Raw genomic sequence first — 17,451 nt, forward strand, 5'->3', positions numbered from 1 at the left:
CTCTTTTGTATTCAGGCATATTGCTGCCAGAGCTCAGAGGTCTTTCTGTCAGGTCTAAGCCTACTTTGACTACAGAGCAGTGTTGAACACTAATTTGGTACATTACATTTTCAGACCCAAAAACATGTTTAACGGGGTCTGCAACGACAAAACAGCACCGGTAAGAGAGCATTGGCTAACAACTAAAATGACACAGAAATGTGGTTTAGCTATTTTCTTCTAAGGCTGAAGCTGACTTCTTATAGGAATTATCCGTTCCACCTTAAGCTGTGCTTTCTACCGAATACCGAAGCAGTATTCTAATGTTACTACTGAATTTAAGGTGGAACGGAAAATTCCAAATAAGCCAGGTCACTTTTTTAATATTTAAATCGCGCAAATGTCCTGTCCTCAGTTAAAATCGTATTTTGTCTGTTTTCACATGAATTAGGTCAATCTTAACTTCTAAAAACTAGAAAACGTGCGCTATGAGTCTGAGCGTGTAGACGAAGATACTGTTCATATTTTCGTGTTTTTGTGTTTTCAAATACACGAGAACTGAAAGAAAGCAGTGGTACAGTTTTGTGAACTACTTTAAAAAATTAAACGATTCGTAGCTACCAATAGTTTTTGTGTATATCCTGCGCTTCTTTGTGTGAATCTTCTCTCGGGAAAGATCAGTAAAACCATGTGCTCCTGGAAAGTGAACGTAATGATGTGTATTACACAAAACACTGGAAAAAAATGAAGCCTTTGTGAGCGCTTTGGTTTCATCCTTAAACGTTAATATTGTGCATTGGTTAATGAATGAGGAAGAGTAAAGTGCAAACAATATCCAGTAAACATTTAGCCGTTGATTCAACGTTGAAATAACGTAATGACTGCCGTCTAATCAACGTTCTCTTAAGGTTGAAAATGAAAGTTGAAAAGACGTCCAAACACAGACATTGAAAAGACGACTATTGGACGTATTTTGGACGTCCATTGACGTTATTAATTGGTCCCGAAATAAATTACTTGTATAAAACGCATTTTGGACGTCCACTGACGTTATCGGTTGGTCACCACTTAACTAACTTATTAAGATGGATTTTGGACGTCCATTGACGTTTAAAATATGTCCTTGACGGACAGACTACTTTTAGACCTATTTTGAACGTCCAGGGACGTTCCTTGTTTACTGGGTAAGGATAGAGCTCATTTAAATGTATCGTTATAAGTCTTGAAGGCACATTTGAATACACATACGTTCCGTATGTACAATATTACTGTGTCCTACTGTGGGGTATGTTTTATTTGTTTTTCTGATTAATTTCTTGTTTAATTCTCTTTTCTATTCTATTTTTCTAATTCTATTTTTTGGCCCGGCATGTATCATATTTAACATGTTAAACAAGTATTATACTGTCATTAAATACAGCGTCCTCCATGATTATTGGGACCCCTAGTTAAAAGCCTTAAAAATAAATTAATTTTTGTTTATTTTTGTTTAATTTCTGTTATTGCAGAAGCATAATCTCACTCTGAAAAAAATATAAAAAAAGCAGACTTCACTCAAGTTAAAAAAAGAAAGAATTCTGACTATTTCCCATAAAATGACCTGTTCCACAATTATTGGCACCCTTAATTTCTTGGAAATAAATATATTTGAACCATTTATATCATTTCTACTGTAGTGTATAAAGTGGAAAACAGTATCTAGGAACCTTTAATTAGTAATTCAACACTTCCTGTTTCCCTGGGGTATAAATATGACGTCACACAGAGGCCTATTTGTTGTTGGTTAAACCTTAAATCAAGAGTCCTTGCTTAGATCAAACTCGTTCCTTTTCTTCTTATTTTAAATAATGAAGGTTATTTACTTTGCAACAAATAAACCCACAAGTTCTAAATACATCTAAGATTTCATTTAAATTCAGATAAGATACAGTTAACAACAGCTGTCATTAAGGCAGATAAACTAAGTTATGTGAATTTGTTCTAGATTCTAATTTATTATTCATTGGCTGATCGTGCAAAAAGTTGATTTATAGTGTGTTTATGATTGACCTTTTTAACAATATTTTAGTACTGTTTTGTGATATTAAAAAAACATTATTGGAACTAATTAACAAAGCACATAAGTTGGGACATGGATAATAACATATGATTAGATCAGGTAGAATAAGCATTTACAGCATCTGTCATTTTTCCCTTTTCTACAGTTCTGACATACTATTATTATTTTATATGGAGCCATGGGTAAAAAAACAAAACTAATCAAAAGTATTAGAGTGAAAGTTTTTAAATTCATGGTCAACTTTTTAATTAATTCAAGTGAACGAATTAGTAGTTAGTGCGCATGAAAGAAGATAATTAATTCACTGGGGGCTCCATAGCAGCCAAAACTCTTTTAAAGTGTGTGTCCTGTTACTAATGACTGCAGCCACCGCACATGAAATAAAATTACCTTAATTAGTGCATAAAGACAAAAGATATCAGTCCAGTGTTTATCACACTGTGTACATATGAATTATGAGTGTGCGGAAGCGTTGAAGTAAACGTTATGCATCACCATCTTTTCAGCTGAGCACTAGAAGCTCATAGCTGTTATTTAAACACAATGACCCCAAAATAATAATTATTTGCACTGGATCGAATTCCAGAGCCTTACATTTCCCACAGTTGTCCTGAAATAACTTAGGAGCCATAAATATTTTACATAGTTCCTGTGAAGGTTGGTTAGGCTCCTATCTGTGCGTCAGCCTGCCCAGGCAGGGACATTAGGAAGGCATTACTGACAAATACAACACTGTAGACGCCACTTCTTTCACAAGCATGTAGTTTGGTCAAACGCTCATCTTGGATTCGGCCAGCGCGTTTTTCATTTGCAGATCGGTGTCAGATCTAATGCTAGTCATGGCTGAAATGCGGAGAAATGCCAGACCCTATAATACAAACTTCCAGAGGATCTAAGATCACCAAGTGATTTAGGGACTTTTAAAAACAACCCCATCTCTTTCATTTAGCTTTTGATAAGGTTTTGGTATAATTGTCTTTTGGTATATATCTATATACACACACACACACAGGTGCTGTTCATAAAATTAGAATATCATGAAAAAGCTTATATATTTCAGTAATTTCATTCAAAAAGTGAAACTTGTGTATTATACTCATTTATTACACACATTTATAGCTGACAACTAATGAAAACCCCACAGACGCATGCAACACATTGGTTTCAGCTGTCGCATTCTTTGTGTCAAGCCACTCTTGAACAAGAGGCAGCGTCAGAAGCGTCTCACCCCTGGGCTACAGACAAAAATAACTGAACTGCTGCTGAGTGGTGCAACGTTCTGTTCTCTGATGAAAGTACATTTTGCATTTCCTTTGGAAATCAAGGTCCGAGAGTCTGGAGGAAGAGAGGAGAGGTGCAGAATCCATGTTGCTTGAGGTCCAGTGTAAAGTTTCCACAGTCAGTGATGGTTTGGGGTGTTGGTCCACTGCTGGTGTTGGTCCACTGCCTGGAAGTTTAAGAGCATTTCATGCTTGCTGCTGCTGACCAACTTTATGGAGATGCAGATTTCATTTTCCAACAGGACGTGGCACCTGCACACAGTACCAAAGCTACCAGTACCTGGTTTAAGGACCATGGTATCCCTGTTCTTAATTGGCCAGCAAACTCACCTGACCTTAACCCCATAGAACATCTATGGGGTATTGTAAAGCAGAAGTTGCAATACGCCAGACCCAACAATGCAAAAGAGCTGAAGGCCACTATCAGAGCAACCTGGGCTCTCATATAACACCTGAGCAGTGCCACCGACTGATCGACCCCATGCAACGCCGCATTGCTGCAGTAATTCAGGCAAAAGGAGCCTCAACTAAGTATTGAGTGCTGTACATGCTGATACTTTTCATATTCATACTTTTCAGTCGGCCAGCATTTCTAAAAATCCATTTTTTGTATTGGTCTTAAGTAGGGTGACCAGACGTCCTCTTTTTTTAGACTTAAAAAAATGTCTGGGCAGAATTTCACAAACGTCCGGGATTTTGTTTTTCTAGAGCTTACATAGAATTTCGAGAAGCGTTTTGTTCACAAACTAGTCCCGCCCTCCCCTACTCCGATTGGTTCACTTGAGTGAGAAGGGGGCGTGGTGAAGTAGCCTAAAATCTTCTGATTGGACGGTCTGACTGTAGAGCTACCGTTATTAGTCGATAACGTTCTCTGTAAACATTTAATTGGTCAGTCTGCACGTCAGTAGTCGTCCACCAAAAACACTATCTCAGATCTGGTCACCCTACTCTTAAGTAATAATTCTAATTTTCTGAGAAACTGAATTTGGGGTTGAAATATATCAGTCTGTGTGTAATGAATGAATGAGTATAATATACACGTTTCACTTATTGAATGGAATTACCAAAATAAATCAACTTTATCATGATATTCTATTTTTTATGACCAGAACGTGTGTGTGTGTGTTTTCTAGTAGGTAGATCAAGATATCTTCTACAGATTATTTAACAATAATTATTAATAATCAGAATACATAACAAATAGCTATGAATACAACTTCTCCAGATGAATCTTGAGGCTGTGACATATTCTCAGGCCACAGGCTCCGCCGGTTTGTTAGCAATAACGCAGTTCATGTGTTGTTCATGTTATTGATTGCTTTAAAGACTTCTTCAGAGTGTTATCTCTTATTTCTTAGCGATGAGGACAAGTAGGTTGTTAGGATCATTAGAAATATCAATATTATAATAAATTTAACCCATTCATTCATTATCTGTAAGCGCTTATCCAGTTCAGGGTCGCGGTGGGTCCAGAGCCTACCTGGAATCATTGGGCGCAAGGCAGGAATACACCCTGGAGGGGGCGCCAGTCCTTCACAGGGCAACACACACACACACACATTCACTCACACCTATGGACACTTTTGAGTCACCAATCCACCTACCAACATGTGTTTTTGGACTGTGGGAGGAAACCGGAGCACCCGGAGGAAACCCACGCGGACACAGGGAGAACACACCACACTCCTCACAGACAGTCACCTGGAGTGGGAAACGAACCCACAACCTCCAGGCCCCTGGAGCTGTGTGACTGCAACACCTACCTGCTGCACCACCGTGTTGTTACTTGAGTTGTAACCGAGTTGTTAATGGAGAGATATTTTTTGCGTTGCTTTGGGAGGACAGGTGGTGTGGTGAAGTGGACATAATTAATAAAACTGGCAAGGAACTGGCGAAGAGCTGCTGGCGCAGTTGGGATCACTAATAAAACTTGAATTTAAGCTTAGATTTTTCTCTTTTTTTTTTTGCATTGTTGTCCTGTATTATTAAAAAAAAAATAAAAGAATTTACTAGAAGCCAAAGAACACTTATTAACCAGGGGTGCCAATAATTATGGAGGGCGCTGTATGGAAGGTTGTGTTGTAATTTTCACACTTTTATGTGAAATATTTGCTGTTCTTTTTGGAACCTTATTACTTTAATACACTGTGTCTGTGTAAATATAATTACCTCTTTCTTTACTGAAAATGATCCTGATTTTCAGGATAAGGAGCATCCGGAAGTTCTTATCCCAGAGCTCTGCAGACTCTTCTATCAGCTTGGCTGGGTGACAGGAACAGGAGGTGGAATTAGCCTCAGACGTGGGTTAGTATTTATTTATTTATTTATTTTTAATTTTTAAACAATTTTTAAGTAAGTAATCGTGTCAGATGTTTTGGTTTTTTTTTTTTTTTAACAGAGACCACATTTATATTGCCCCATCTGGAGTTCAGAAGGAAAGATTGCAGGCAAGTGATGGTTTGTTTTAAGGTGTTGCTTCACTCTGAATGTGTCGTCATTATATGATCTGTTATCTGAGACTTTAATCTAACGATTATATGCAAATGTGGGGATTTTCTGGGCAGATGTGATTTTTATTGGATGGGTCGGAAAGTTTGGATTTGTGCAACGGGTCTTGTGACATGAAGAATATCTCTATATTGGTGATGAGTGTTCAGTGGCTGTTTGTTGGCAGCCTGAGGACATGTTTGTCTGTGATTTGGAAGAGAGGGATATTAGTTGTCCACCTGCATGGAAGAAGCTAAAGAAAAGCCAGTGTACCCCTCTCTTCATGAATGCTTACACCATGAGAGGTGAGAGTGTACTCATGAAACTCCTTCATAAGGTATTTTTGCTTTACTCACCGTGTATATTAAGCATTTGATTTTCCTCACCTGCAGAAGCCCAAGCGGTGATTCACACTCACTCAAAGGCAGCTGTGATGGCCACTTTACTGTTCCCTGGGAAAGAGTTTCGCATTACTCACCAAGAGATGATCAAAGGGATTCGCAGAGGAAACTCGAGCTCAAATTACAGGTTGGCACACTTTGTTCACTCACACTGGGGACAGTATAAGTCTCATCAAAGTGAGAGTTTGGCAGGCTATATCCTTTGCATATTTATCTTCTCATGTTTGTCCAGCTCGACAATATGGGTCTGAAAGAATGTGTATCAAAAAGCTGTTACTGAGAGAGCGTAAAAAATAAAGTAATAATGTCCCGGAGCCTTGATTGAATCAATGAGAACAAGCAGTAGAAAACAGCTTTAAGCCTTTAGCTTGCAAATGAATTCAAATGATCTGATTTGCTTGCCAGTTTGTAGATTACTTAAACATAGGTCCCCCTGGTCTTGACGCTTTGAATATTAGTTATGGTAATGTTTAAAAAGTCTCCAGAACCCATTGCAAGCATCAGTGATCAAATTTGTGCTGCAAGATGTAAACCCTTAAAGGTGAATTACACAGTTGTATATCATTTGCTAAGTAGTACATACACATTGTAAATAAAATATGAAGGACATGGTTTTTAGCAATTGCATTTATTGCTAGAAAAACTGCACTATGGACCATATTGCTTTTTATTGCTTTGATCACTGGAGGTTGTTTTTGACTGTTCCACAAATGTATAGCTGAGAACAATCCGTTGAATCCCACCAAAGACCAAATGACTGTTACATACTTGTGTAACTTAAGAGGAACTCGTAAGTGGAAGTAGTTGTAGAATGTAACGTCTAAGAGGTTATTGTCTTTTGTGTGCTTATTTTTGTTTCTCTACGTGTGTTATTTCTTAAGGTATGATGACACCCTTGTTGTGCCCATTATTGAGAACACCCCTGAAGAAAAGGACCTGAAAGATCGCATGGCCAGAGCCATGGAGGAGTACCCTGATTCCTGTGCCGTCCTTGTCCGACGACATGGAGTCTATGTTTGGGGAGAGAGCTGGGAGAAGGCCAAGACGATGTAAGATCAGACACTGCTGATCACTCTGGTTGTTGTAATCTACTGGTTGAGTTATCACACGATTACATTACCATCCAGAACATTACAGACCATTCCAAAGATACTTCGCTGAACTGTTGAGAAGACCTTTTTAAAAACAATCGCCGACAACTTCATTAGGTTCATTTATCATTTATATAAAGATTGCACTCCATGAGGGCGGCACGGTGGCGCAGCAGGTAGTTGTCGCAGTCACACAGCTCCAGGGGCCTGGAGGTTGTGGGTTCAATTCCCACTCCGGGTGACTGTGAGAAGTGTGGTGTGTTCTCTCTGTGTCTGCGTGGGTTTCCTCTGGGTGACTGTCTGTGAGGAGTGTGGTGTGTTCTCTCTGTGTCTGCGTGGGTTTCCTCCGGGTGCTCCGGTTTCCTCCCACAGTCCAAAAAAAAAGTAGTAGGTGGATTGGCGACTCAAAAGTGTGTGTGAGTGAATGTGTGTGTGTGTGTGTTGCCCTGTGAAGGACTGGCGCCCCCTCCAGGGTGTATTCCCGCATTGCGCCCAATGATTCCAGGTAGGCTCTGGACCCACCGCGACCCTGAACTGGATAAGGGTTACAGATAATGAATGAATGCACTCCATGAGACTCTCATTCAAGACATGAGCCCACCTTTCCTGTGTTCTTCAGTGGTCAGTTTAAGGTAAATTGAGGAACAGAGCTGCTTGGTTTTCTGCGTATAGTTTATCTTGAATTCCTCCGGTGTAATTCTAAGAAGCGAAAGGCTTGCTTCTGATTATTTGGGTTCAGTGTAATTAATTGAGCGAACAGCAGGACTGGGAAAAAGTAATTGCCCCTTTCCCCAGTTCTATCCACTTACAGGTATAATTAGAGCATTACTGCTGGGTTACTGCAGTTACTTCTAGGTGTATTTAGGAGGAGTAATATACATTTACCACAAGTGTTTTTCATAGAAAGCACAAATCCAAAGAAATGGTGCAAACCCTTCCAAGTTTTTAGACTTGGAACTTAATTTCCTGGAAGCTTTAGGTCAGTTCTGATGACGCTGGACCTAAAGGAACTGGGCTGAAATGGAACATCACATTTAATCAAAGTTAGAACATCATTGCAGGGAGTAAACATGGTTGCAGGTGTGTGATTATGTTTTTGAGCTAAACGTGCCTTTTCTAAAGTCTTCTTCAGAGTGTTATCTCTTATTTCTTAGCGATGAGGACAAGTAGGTAGTTAGGATCATTAGAAATATCAATATTATAGTTAATTTAACCCATTCATTCATTCATTATCTGTAACCCTTATCCAATTCAGGGTCGCGGTGCGTCCAGAGCCTACCTGGAATCATTGGGCGCAAGGCGGGAACACACCCTGGAGGGGGCGCCAGTCCTTCACAGGGCAACACAGACGCACACACATTCACTCACACCTACGGACACTTTTGAGTCGCCAATCCACCTACCAACGTGTGTTTTTGGACTTTGGGAGGAAACCGGAGCACCCGGAGGAAACCCACGCAGACACAGGGAGAACACTAATTTAACCCATTCAGCCATAACTTAAAACCACCTCCATGTTTTTGTGTTCGGCTCCATGTTCCGTTCGGTGAACTTTGTAGTTCCATAAACACAGTCTGTGGTCCATCTGTTGCTCTACTCACATTGGTACATTCACTCTTCAGTGTTCAGGACCATCACAGAACAGCGAGTGGGCGTGGCTTAAATGTCAAGACTGATGTCACGACTGATTCCGCTGGGTCTGAGAGTTACACACACGTTATTAATTCTACATCAGTTTCCGAGTTTGTAACTGAAAATTGTTAAGTTTTCCAGCCACTGAACAGAAAGTAGTTGCCTGCAATCAGAGGCTCCCGTGGTGATGTACTTAGTTTTTGAGCTGAGAGGATAATTACTTTGTCTGCACTAAGTTACAGAAGTAAATTACACCAAGTCATGCTTTTAAAAAAAAAACATGAATCATTTATGCAACGTGCTCAATCATGTACCTATTGTTCCAGTGTCAATAGAACAATCATGGACCGTGATTCATGAGCTGCTTTTCATGGATGGGATACAGAACATTAGACAGAGAAATGTTCCACCATAGACATGTCAGTGAAGTGCAGTCATGTTGACGGCTGCATTACACTTTGGTAATTGAATTCATTCATAGAAATACTTCACTTATCCTCTTGTTTGTGCTGTTTTTTTTTTATCCCAGGTGTGAATGTTACGACTACCTGTTTGACGTTGCTGTTCAGATGAAGCAGTGCGGCTTAGATCCTTCTGCGCGGCCAACAGAAGCCAAAGGCATTGTTTGACGTGTCGTCCATCACCGACGTCAGAATGACATCAGCCTTTACATAAGTAGACAATGCACCTCCGATACTTGACCCCTGGGTGCCTCTTGTCTTTAAGAGAGGTGAACGTCATCATTTAAATCAAGAATAATAACAATTCAGGAGCAAGAAAAGATACCAGATCTTGTTTTTATTTTTTTGCATTTCCGTTTGACAGTCAATAATTATGGTATGTTTTTTGTCAGAATGTTTATCAGCTGGTGCTTAGGTCAAGTAACAGATACTGTGTAATTTGGAAATTCACTCCCCGTCATTAAAGGAAATGGCGACAAGTGGTTTTCCAAGCATGAAATTGCATATCTCCTTCTCCGAGAAGCCTTTTACACTACTGGAGCTTTTAATTCTCTCAATGGATGGCTTCCTGAAATAAGCACATTTTTAAGCAGCTATTAATGCTGACTCACTACAAGGCTGCTTATTCTTGCATTTGAAGACCTATTGAAAAGTCATTTTTTCGCTCCAGGGCTTTTAAACTCTGCTCGGGTACAGTTTGTTGATCTTCATTTTTTTCGGCTGGTTTTCATCACGAACGGTCGACGTGTTCTACCGACTGTGCTTTTAGCTGTTGATTTTTATGAATGTGGCTGCTGTTTGCCGTACGGGAGAACAGAGAGCGATCGCTTTAACCACAAGGTGGCAGTCCTGTTCTAAACCTCGTGGTGTCACCTTAAGAGAATTGAAAATGCTGCAAGAGAACATTCATATTATCCAGGTTTAATAAGGCTGCATCTTAACTATTTGGGATTTTGTTGAAATCTTGATAGATGGCGTGGGGGTGGGGGTGTACAGCGAGTAAAGGAAAGGCTCTTTTTGTGATGGATTTGATGGTGAGAGGCTCTGTGGAGCCTGCCTCTGTTCTATTGCCTTCCAGTTTTCACTGCCACTGCTCCCTCATCTATTTGAATGAACATTATTCCCAGAGGTGCCATAACTCGCAGGCTGCCCACGTCTGCTGGAGGCTGTAGGGCTGGGCTTGGCTGATTCAACCCCTCTGTGACTGCTCTCATCATTCCCTTCGTGAGAACACCTCCTCTGCTGAAGTCATACCTGCTGAGCAACGGCAAGCGTATCACAGCCAGTTCTCACTGGAGGTGTTTATTCCACTCTTGTTCATTTGAAATTTTCTCGATATGAAGACTGTTGATTGACGTTGGCATTTAAAGCTAAGGCTGGTGCTGACCCGACCTGCTGTGTAGAAGAATCTCAAGGTGTTACTCTTTGAGCTGTTATATGGAGTCACAGGCTTCTTACAAATCAGTTAATATCTATATAACATCTAAGTGACTGCAATAATCATTCATTACATATGTAATTTTGCCATTTTTGTGCAGTCCAAGCGGCTTAAACCTTAAGCGCTTATCCAGTTTAGGTCCAGAGCCTACCTGGAATCATTGGGCGCAAGGCGGGAATACACCCTGGAGGGGGCACCAGTCCTTTACAGTGCAACACAGAGACACACACACACACATTCTCTCACACACTCATACCTACGGACACTTTGAGTCGCCACCTAACAACGTGTGTTTTTGGACTGTGGGAGGAAACCCACACGGACACAGAGAGAACACACCACACTCCTCACAGACAGTCACCCGGAGGAAACCCACGCAGACACAAGGAGAACACACCACACTCCTCACAGACAGTCACCCGGAGCGGGAATCAAACCCACAACCTCCAGGTCCCTGGAGCTGTGTGACTGCGACACTACCTGCTGCCCACCCCTCATTTATTTCATTTGAAATTAAGAGCTGTTAACTACAAGTTACTACGTTTTGTTCCTTGCTGGGAAGAAGAATTGTGGTCAAGAGTTGTGGTGTTTGATGATGACAGTTTTAATGCATGTCTGGCCTCGTGCAGTTGTTACATTTTTATTTACTCTTTTAAATAATATTTTTGGAATCTGCAGTTTTTCAAATGTTTTCATTTTTTTCCTTTGGCTTTCACCTTTCCTATGTACATATATTTTACAACTCTTTATATAAGAAATATATGAATGAGTAACACCCTGGCTGCTTGACTGGAAATAAATAAATTAAAAATAAATACATGATTGGTGAGCCCTTGTTAGTTTGAACTTTATTGAACTGTTCTTGCTTCATTTGCAAAAAAATATGAGTGGGTTCTGTTGACCCTGGAGGAGTACTAAAATCTTTATTTCTTCTTTTTATTTTATTCTGAGGCCTGTTTCACTGCCACTGCCACTCAGTTTGAGAAACACCAACAGACCCTGATGCGAACTCCATCTTGAATCAGCCAAGACACTAGCCAAAATGATTCTTAGGAGCCAGCTTTCCAAACCTCAGTATTCTTTATGGTGGTGATCCCAGTATAAACATAAGTTGGAAGTGTGACGACGATGTGAAATGAAGCAGTGACTGTGTAACTAACTGCACTTTCATTCATCCATCCATCCATCCATCCATTATCTGTAACCGCTTATCCAATTCAGGGTCGCGGTGGGGGCGCAAGGCAGGAAAACACCCTGGAGGGGGTGCCAGTCCTTCACAGGGCAACACAGTCACACACATTCACTCACACACTCACATCTACGGACACTTTTGAGTCGCCAATCCACCTGCAATGTGTGTTTTTGGTCTGTGGGAGGAAACCGGAGCACCCGGAGGAAACCCACGCAGACACAGAGAGAACACACCACACTCCTCACAGACAGTCACCCGGAGGACACCCACGCAGACACAGAGAGAACACACCACACTCCTCACAGACAGTCACCCGGAGGAAACCCACGCAGATACAGGGAGAACACACCACACTCCTCACAGACAGTCACCCGGAGGAAACCCACGCAGACACAGAGAGAACACACCACACTCCTCACAGACAGTCACCCGGAGCGGAAATCGAACCCACAATGTCCAAGCTGCACTTGTAACCATCAATACTTTACTCAGTTCCAAATCTGCTGGAATACACGCTCATGGTCCAGTCACTTATGGCTTGCGCTGCACCTGTGTTCGCCAACACAAGAAGCCTGTCAGTGTTTCTGCCGGACAGTGGCGTCACTTGATCAGCTTGAACTTTGAGGCCTATTTTAGACTTTCAGCAGACAGTCCCACTAATTATCCCAATGAGCCCAGCTATGTCACGAGCTCTTCTCGCTAAAGGAAGCTGCTATGTTAATGTGTGATTCACAGCAGGGCGCTGCAATGCTGCTGGGGAGAGATTTCCTGCCACAGCTGAAATCAAGGTCCCAACTGTACATCTGCATCTATAGAAACCTTGAAGCCAGGTGGGTCGGGTGCCTTTTAATATGCCTCCCACGTTTCATTCCCTGAGCACATTTCTCTGACTTATGGTTTATGTGATTACATTTAATTGTACATCCTTCAGACACCAGTTTAATATGTAAATATATGCCTTTCGTTTGAGCTGTGCACTATATTGTTAAACGTTCCTCGAATGTGCCTTTGCGATCCTGATACTGCAAAAACGTGATAAGTGTCGTATTCCTGTGAACTAGGAGGCTCCTGACTAATCACATTTCTGTGTATTGCTAGGGTTTGATAAATAATGTACTCCCTACACATTCTCACAACGAAATTAGAGCATCAGTGAAAGACCAGTGTCTGATGATTCTATTATATTTAGTTCCCATAAATCATTAGTGTTCTCTGAAGGGTTTCTTCATTAATGTAATTAAAGAGGAGTCAATTATTTAGATGAAAATATTGAAGTCCAGGCCTTGACCGTGTCACGTAATTGATTCACTGGGGCATTTTTTTATATACATTTCAAGATCTGTCTCAACACACAGCAGTGCAATGCCCCAGCTATTGTGCGGTGGTACCGTTCGTAAATAAATACACTCGTACGATGTGATGGAAATGGAAAGCTGCTCTGTGTGTGTGGGGAAGCTGGTGACATCAAACCAAAAAGGAAATGAAAAAGGAGGGAAATTGTGTCCACTTGTTGAAACAGTGAGGCTGTGGGGTAGCTAATGTGCAGTCAAGACTACTCTGCTCTCTTTGTCCCTGCATCTACTGGAATAGAAGAGTAATTCATGAATGTCTTTCTCCTTCACTTTCTCCCCACTACCACCCACCCTCCCACTCTCCTGCTGGGGGAAATTGCAGCACTGAATGGATCTCAGCAAGAGGAATAGGGCTAATGGCCTGAATATGCTTGCAGGGAGGTTAGGGACCGTCATACCTGTTCATCAAAATGCCAGAGATGTGTGCATTATCACCCCTCACTCTGCTTGGAAGGCTGGAATTTAGTGGATATCTCCAGGGAAGGGGTGGGGAAGAGATGACCCAGGGCCAGTCCGTTTTCTCAGTTTTTTCATTTCTGGCTGTTGCTCTAAAGCGTCTCTGCATGCGTTTTTTCATGGAAAGTTTGTGCAGGTTCATGCGTCACCCACATTGATCCCAGGAACATTACTGGCCCCTGATCGCTGGAGGGGTTGGAGTGGACCACTCCAGGGTCTCGCTGACATCATAAATCGCACAGGAACCTGCTTTTGTCAGGCATGTGTTAAGATACATTACTGCTGGGTAAAGACATTTTCTTCAAGACTGACGGTAGTGAAGAGGTTGAGTAGGACTTGAGTGATCAGGAAGGGCTGCGTGCCCACAGTAAGACGTAATCAGACGTAATCAAGTGCTGGAAGACTTGTTAACCTGCAGGTTGTTTGAGATTGTTTAATAAGAATTCAAATTTTAGCACTCTACCTGAGGATACTTTTCAGAAAGGTTTTGGTCTAAAACATCATTTTCAAAGAGGACATTTATGAAAATGTAAGGTGAATAAGTACATTCATTTGGAGACATGGAACCTATCACGCAACACACTGAATTTAAACATCCTAGTCCATTTATTCATTCATTATCTGTAACCGCTTATCCAATTCAGGGTCGTGGTGGGTCCAGAGCCTACCTGGAATCATTGGGCGCAAGGCGGGAACACACCCTGGAGGGGGCACCAGTCCTTCACAGGGCAACACAGACGCACACTTTTTGAGTCGTCAATCCACCTACCAATGTGTGTTTTTGGACTGTGGGAAGAAACCGGAGCACCCGGAGGAAACCCACGCAGACACAGGGAGAACACACCACACTCCTCACAGACATTCACCTGGAGCGGGAATCGAACCCACACCCTCCAGACCCCTGGAGCTGTGTGACTGCGACACTACTTGCTGCGCCACCGTGCCGCCCCTAGTCCATTTAATCTGCGCTAAATAAGTAATGTAGGCTAAAAAGACAGCCGAAAAAAATGACACAGTGAGCATGAAGAACCTAGCAAAAGTAGCACTTTCGGTAATACAGATTAGACCTTGAATTTGGAGACATTTCCACTTGAAGTGATCCAAAACAGGAAAAATAAGTCAGTATTACCCTCACTCCAGATGCATTTTCTTTGCCATGTCCAGATTAGCTAATGAGAGAAAGAAGTCCTAGCATACCAGACCAAGGCACGTTGTTTTTGAACAGACACCGGAGCTTTGTAAACGCATTAGACTGGTTTTGAGCACACAAAGAGAAAAGGAGTGGGGAGCTAGCAAACGGTAAAGAATGTTTGATTCCCGTGGTGAACGATTAGACAGAAAAAATAGGGCTATGTTGTTTGATCCTTGAGGTATTTTGACCAATGTATGTCACAGATGCTTCATTAAGATCCCAGAACTTAAGATGCCATTCAAAGCAAGACACCGCTGGGAGTTGTAAGGAAAAATGAATGGCTGACATTGTTTATATCGCTGTGATTGGATTCCCCAGTTGTTCTGAATTCTAGCTGCTGGCTAGATAGCTGGCTAGCTAGGATACATGTAGCCAGACCTGCTAGCTCAAAAACAGTGGTGGCCACACGAGAGTAGACAGACTGCTCTCAGTTTACGCTCTCATTAGCTGTTGTTTGAGAATCTCCCATACATTGTTCAGAAAAAAAGCTTGTTTTCACCACAGCATCATGCCCAGGGGCCCAAGCCGGAGCCCCGAACAACCGAGGTCTTAACACAGACTTGCTAACGGCATTAATTAGTGAATGATAAATTACTAGGTTAATAATTGAGCAATAATTGGTTTTTGATCAATACCTCCTGAATTGCTTTACAACAAACAGCACACAGCACAGTCCTCAGGGTCGGAATGGAGCATTAGAGATGTGAGTCACAACGCCGGCCACAATGGAGTTTGTGAAGCAACAGAAATGAAATTGACTCAGAATGTTTTTTTCTGAACCTTTTGTCCCTCGAAAAAGGGAATGAAGGTCATCTTTCGCTGGACTATTTGGGTTTGGTGGAATGAGGCAAGACAATGTGATACATTTGGGGAGGGTAATCACGGCATTCTCTGGCTATGCTCCATCAATACAGAGCAGTGGAAAGATCTGAGAATTCAGGCCGGGTCTGGACTGCGTCTCCGGAGGCATCGATCATCTCCAGCTTGCTCCATACCCTCTGCATGTTTTGCACACATGCTCATTTGCAGATTGATTTGAGCTCCATTGATTCAAAGCCTCGAATCACCCAGCTATCTCCTCACAATTACAAGGGTGACATCTTTTATCCCCCCGTGATACCTAGAGTATCTACACCGGAGCCATCCACAGCACCGGGTTGTTCTGGATTAAGACTTAAATATGCAAAATTTGTTGTTTGTGTGCAGGAGAGTGTCTGCTAAATGGGCCATCTCTTACGCAACTCCCCATTTTCCTGACATAGATTAAGCCTAGAACTGGACTAAATTACACTGCCAATAAAGGTTTAATTAAAATTTCTTTTCAGTCCACAAGTAGGCGTTTATCTTCTTCTGGAGAATGGGTCCGAAGAGCCCCATGAAATGCTTATGGTGAGAGGTGTGCCTGCCTTTCATGAGAGAAAATCTATTATCTCCATTTAAGGTTCAGTGAGAAGTAAAATTAACACTCGGTGGTGCCTCTGAGGAGTCTGGGTTTTATCTTTCAATTTGTAGGGAAAAGAAAGATGTTCAATTTTAGAAACGGTTGAGGCATTTGACAAGATAGTGGAGAGAATACTGTTCGTTTAAACTATGAAATGTAGCAATGAAAGGGTGAATATCATGAAAAATCATATTTGAATTCAGCGCTTAGCCTGTAATGTAACGGTATAGAAACTATCATATACTGTATGTGTGTTCATTCATTCATTCATTCATTATCTGTAACCCTTATCCAGTTCAGGGTCGCGGTGGGTCCAGAGCCTACCTGGAATCATTGGGCGCAAGGTGGGAATACACCCTGGAGGGGGCGCCAGTCCTTCACAGGGCAACACACACTCACACCTACGGACACTTTTGAGTCGCCAATCCACCTACCAACGTGTGTTTTTGGACTGTGGGAGGAAACCGGAGCACCCGGAGGAAACCCACACAGACACAGAGAGAACACACCAACTCCTCACAGACAGTCACCCGGAGGAAACCCACACAGACACAGAGAGAACACACCAACTCCTCACAGACAGTCACCCGGAGCGGGAATCGAACCCACGACCTCCAGGCCCCTGAAGCTGTGTGACTGTGACACCTACCTGCTGCACCACCGTGCCCCCTGTATGTGTGTTTCACATTATATTATGGGAAGGGCCTTAGTTTCAAATATTGTAGTTATGTAAAATATTATTATCCTCAGAACTTTAAAACCAACTGTAAAATCTAACAAACTGCAACGACTGTGATGTCACAGAATACAACACAGATCTTAGAAGTACAACAATATAGAGAAATATTTGAATTTCAAGGTCGTGGTAGGCTTCTGATTGGTCTACATTAGGGAAGAAGGGAAAAGTACACAGGAGCTGATGTTTCACCACATTAACCTACAAAACTCAGCTTTATTTTAGCCAAATCAGGCTCCATTGTGGTTGCAGGC

General features: G+C 41.8%; 1 protein-coding gene across 1 annotated transcript; it reads left to right on the forward strand.

Annotated features, from left to right (window-relative positions):
• Window positions 1-40: 40 nt before the first annotated feature.
• On the forward strand, window positions 41-11,640 carry LOC136676716 (methylthioribulose-1-phosphate dehydratase-like). Its single transcript, XM_066653901.1, has 7 exons — window positions 41-160; window positions 5,522-5,622; window positions 5,717-5,765; window positions 5,993-6,110; window positions 6,198-6,333; window positions 7,088-7,255; window positions 9,459-11,640. The coding sequence occupies exons 1-7, from the start codon at window positions 125-127 to the stop codon at window positions 9,556-9,558; spliced, it is 708 nt and encodes a 235-aa protein (XP_066509998.1). The 5' UTR covers window positions 41-124; the 3' UTR covers window positions 9,559-11,640.
• The last annotated feature ends 5,811 nt before the right edge of the window (window positions 11,641-17,451 follow it).

This window comes from Hoplias malabaricus, chromosome X2, assembly GCF_029633855.1.
Source record: "Hoplias malabaricus isolate fHopMal1 chromosome X2, fHopMal1.hap1, whole genome shotgun sequence".
In the NCBI taxonomy this organism is placed as follows: Eukaryota; Metazoa; Chordata; class Actinopteri; order Characiformes; family Erythrinidae; genus Hoplias; species Hoplias malabaricus.